At 52.6% G+C, this 4396-nt stretch overlaps 1 protein-coding gene across 6 annotated transcripts in view; it reads right to left on the minus strand.

The window, feature by feature from the left end:
* ASGR2 (asialoglycoprotein receptor 2) overlaps positions 1-4103 on the minus strand; it is a 27089-nt gene extending 22986 nt beyond the window's left edge. Inside the window, exons 1-2 of one of the 6 annotated variants that reach the window (XM_082371097.1) lie at positions 4014-4103; positions 2621-2874 (exon numbers count right to left, since the gene is read on the minus strand). In XM_082371097.1, coding sequence (XP_082227223.1) covers positions 2621-2744 — 124 coding nt within the window. In that variant the 5' untranslated portion in view covers positions 2745-2874; positions 4014-4103. Of the gene's footprint in view, positions 1-2620; positions 3049-3081; positions 3775-4013 lie in introns of those variants that run through there. The other 5 variants (XM_082371096.1, XM_082371095.1, XM_082371098.1 and 2 more) reach the window with 5 other exon arrangements.
* Between the last annotated feature and the right edge of the window lie 293 nt (positions 4104-4396).

The following is a 4396-nucleotide window of genomic DNA, read 5'->3' on the forward strand; positions in this document are numbered from 1 at the left end:
GGGCAATGATCCCTGTGGAGACAGGAAACAAACAAGGTGAGCTGTCTGATTGCCCCAGCCTCCTGCTGGGAGAAAGTTTTCAGGCCACAGGGCAGGGAGGGGAAATCCAATCAGAGCCCAGCAGACTCCCCTCCCCGAGTCAAAGAGACAGAGCTGGGAGTCTGTCTGTGGAGACCAAAGGGGTCAGAATTCACAGGACAGAGGATCAGAGAAGAGAGCTGCAGAGAGGATCCCAGAGATCTGAGGAGGGTTCCCCTCAAGCAAGCAGCTGAGTACTGATCAACACATGAGTGTAAGGAAAACTACCCAAGGCCAGGAGAGAAACAATCCAAAAGCATTAGGGAACATTGCCTGGCAGGAATAGGGCCAAGAAGAGTGCCTATTCCCACCAGCCAGACTGGAAATCTCATAACCCACAGGGCACTGGGTAGAGTACCCAAGAAGTTCCCAACCCATCTAACAAATTATGAAAGCGAACCCAAAAGGATCAAATTGACTCCAAGTTACTTAACTGCATCCCAGAACAAAGCTCATGAATATTTAGAAGAATACAAATATATCCAGCACACAACGAGGTAAAATTCACAATGTCTGGCATCCAATCAAAGATTACCAGGCATACAAAGAAGCAGCAAAACAAAACTCATAATGAGGAGGTTAATAAATCTACCAAAACTGATCCAGAACTGACACAGATGTTAGAATTAACAGACAACGACATTAAAAGTTATTGTAAAATATTCAAAAATTAAGTTGGCTATCGAAGATATTTAAAAGTCCCAAGTTGAACTTCTAGACATGAAAACTACATTGTCTGGAATGAAAAATACACTGGATAGAATTAACAGACGATTAGACATGCATAAGGAAAGACCAGTGAACTTAGAGACATAGCAATAACAACTATATAAAAAGAAACACCAAGAGAAAAAAGAATCCCACCCCTCCTTCCAAAATAGAAAGACCACCAGTGAGCTGTGGGATCACTAATATATGTGTAATTGGAGTCTTGATGGAAAGGCGAGATGGGGATGCAGAAAAATTTTTTGAGGAAATAATGGCCAATATATTTCTAAGTCTTCTGAAAACTATAGGTATATAAAAGGCTGGGAAGAATGGAATGTGGTCCCTGGTAAGCAGGTGGCAGATGTCAGCTGTTGACTTAAAAAAATGTTCGAGTTCACTTTTATTTGGGGCAACATGAGGACTGCAGCCCAGGAGACAGATAACTCTGAGAAACTGCCCCGAGGAGGTGAGGGGAGGAGCCAGGATATATAGGGGTTTTGCAACAAAGGGCAGGTAATTGGGAACATCAAAAGATTATTGTTAATTAAAGAAAACCAGCAATCCCAAGTTAAGGAATTTAGCGCTTTTCTATGTATGGGAAGATGCAAGAGTCTGGGCTCACTGAAATCATTCCTTTGATATGCACCTCAGCCATCTGGGGCCAGTATCATGTATTTTCACATCCTGAGTTTCCTCAGGGCTCACCGCAGGGAGTGGCTGCGGTCTGCTGGCTGCTAGATGGCAGGTATTCTTTTCAGCCCCGAGTTTCCTCAGGGCTCACCGGCTCACATTGGAGGGTTGCAGTCATTGATGACTGTGACATCCTTTGTTTATTGATATGGCAGGAAATATTCCATTTATAAATATTCCATTTATCACAGCCCACATGAAGGCAGCAGAGGCTGCTGGAGAGAAACGTGCTGATGGTTCCACCTGCTTGGTCTCACCCTGCAATGCTGTCCACCAGGCCTTTTTTGGGTGAGCCCCCTCTCCCACGAAATCCAAAACCTCTGGACTCTCTCCAAGCCTCCTGTTTAAACACTGAATCCTCTTGTCTTCCGAAGATTCAACAATATCCAAAATCATTTTTGAGTGTTCACTACCTACCAGGCAGCACGTGGGCCCCGGGGGTGCAGAGAGTAGACAGATATGGCCTCTCCGCGTGCAGCCTACTGCCTGGTGGAAAGGTCTGCCAGCCCGCTACCCCAGGAAAGAAGTGTGGTGGGAATACCTGTCCTTCCTGCTGTTCCTGCCCTGCCCAGCTCCCACCCTCACCTGCAAGAGCACCTGCCCTCCCTTGGTCTGCCAGCCTCAGGACTGAGGGGTCCCTCCTCCCAGCCCAGGCTAACCAATCCTCCTCCCTGAGCTTCGAGTCCCAACCCCTCCTGGTCTCCACAGAGCTTCACTCCATCACCAGCACGCACACCTGACACCCCTTCCCCACCCCAGCTCCAGCCCTTCAGCCTAGAATTGCTCAGATCTTTCTCACCCGAAAACCTTCTCGCAGACATTTGGAGCCTTCGGTCAAGATTTGCTAGAGAAGGATCCAGGCAGGGGGCTTGGGGTAAGTGGGAATCTTCCAGAATCTGTGTGCTCTTTCCCTCCAACACACACCTACCCACCCCACACACACACAGACACACACACGGCACACGCTACTTAGGTTGGAAGGAAGAGGGGAGACCCCTTTCTTGGGGTCCTGGGGGTGGAGAAGGAGGGGAGGTCAGGGGACAGTCCCTGGTCACAGAGTAAATGTGACAGAGACATCGGAGGGACAGAGGGCAACCAGGAGCTAGACCAAGGTGGAGCAAAGCCCCAGACACCAGACACTTGCCTTTCCAGAATGGATCTTCTCTCCTGGGACTGTGCCCACGAGTGCCTGGGCCCTCACCTCTGCAAAGCTGGTGGTCGTTCTCCTCAGAGTCCAGCTGCTGGATGTCCTGAAAGTCCCTCGCCATGCTGGGTCCTGGGCTGTGGCTGGACCCGGGCTGGGGCTGGGGCTGGGGCTGAGCTTGGGGTTGATGCTGTGCTAAGATGCTAATTCAGGCGGAGGCTGATAGTAGGTCGAGGCAGCAGTTTGGGTTGGATCTGAGGTTGGCGGGAAGTGTGGGGCTGAAATACAGCTGGGTCCCATCCTTCCTCAGGAGATGCTTGGGCCTTGACATGGCCGGGAGCCTCCCCTCCATACATTCCAAATCACCCCGCATCTTCCCATCAGCCCCCCCACTCTCTCTGAACCGGGGTCTCTTTAATCCCAGACATCCCCGGTCCCGCCTGCCTCCCGACCTCGGTTACCTGCTACAGGTTTGGAGGGCTGACTCTCCAGTCTCCCAGGCAGCCCAGGCCCCAGGGTGAAGGAGGGGCTTGAGCCTGGAGAAGTGGAGCAGGTGGTGTTCACAGAGGAAAGGAGGGAAGGGGAGGGGGCCAGTCCAGGCGAGGGCCCTGAACCCGTGTGTCTGAGTGTCCAAGTGCTTCTAACCTGGCATCTCCTGCCCCTGGGACTTTGGACGGTAAACAGAAGTGGCTGGAACTCAGGCAGAGCGTGATGGGGGCGGGGGGCAGGACTGTCTCTGTCCCTCACAGAGAAGGGGTCTCTTTGGTCTGTCCGCTTTCCCCCCACAAGCAAGTCACCTCACTCCCTCATGGCACATTTGGGAGGGGGCCAAGCCAGGAGGGGCCGGGGTGCAGTTGGCTCTTCCCCCTCTGCCCCTCCCCCCTTTCACTTCCCGCCTCTGCATTTCCCAGAATTGTTGGGCAGATATCCCTGAACAGGATCAGAGGGGTCGCTTCTGTGCTCTTGCCCAATCCGGCATCTGAGCCTAGGCGCACCGCGCCGCGTCCTGCTGGGTCAGCCACCGGGCTCCCCGGCCCCGGGCCAGATGGCCTCACTCTCCAGGAGGGGAGTAAAGCCCCTCAGGGACCCAAAGTTCGAGGGAAGGAGGGAAGAGCATCCCTTCAGCAGGCAGTGGGCAGGAGAGGTTCAACCTCATAAATAAGCCCCTTCCGTGGCCCTGGCAACACACACCTCGGTCCTCACACCCAGCCATGGGGCTGAATGATCCACAGACCTTTTCTCAGGTAACTCTCACCCCAGAAGGTGGGTCTTCTGCTGTTCCCACTTCACGGAGGAGGAAATAGAGCCTCGGGGAGATTAAGTGACTTGACCCGGGTGGAGGTGGGTAGGGAAACTGGGAGGCAAAACCCGATAAAGAAGAAAAAAGTCATACCATCAGAGGGGGTCTTCACAGTCCTGTGAGGAAGACGGAGCTTCCATGACCTGAGAAGCGTGATTAACTCGCCGTCTACTCTCGCGCGAACAAGAGCACCTGCGAACGAAAGGTGCTTGGGAAAGAAAACCCGGTTTTCTCGCGCGAACAATAGCTTGGGAAAGAAAACCCGGTTTTCGTCCCTGAATTTCTGACCCTCACCGAACTTAGCGGCTGGCTACGGGCAGAGTTTCTTTTTTAAAGCTGCCCGTGTTTCCCCTTGTGCTGAAAAGGGTTTGGGACAGAGGCCTGTGCTTTCCTTGGGGTAACTTTCTGACACACAGGAAGTAGCCACACACTCCAGTAGCCTGGCGTTCCTGCGAAGCCACAGAAGCAGTGGTGGC

This window comes from Balaenoptera borealis, assembly GCF_965194805.1.
Source record: "Balaenoptera borealis genome assembly, chromosome: 20".
Taxonomy (NCBI): Eukaryota; Metazoa; Chordata; class Mammalia; order Artiodactyla; family Balaenopteridae; genus Balaenoptera; species Balaenoptera borealis.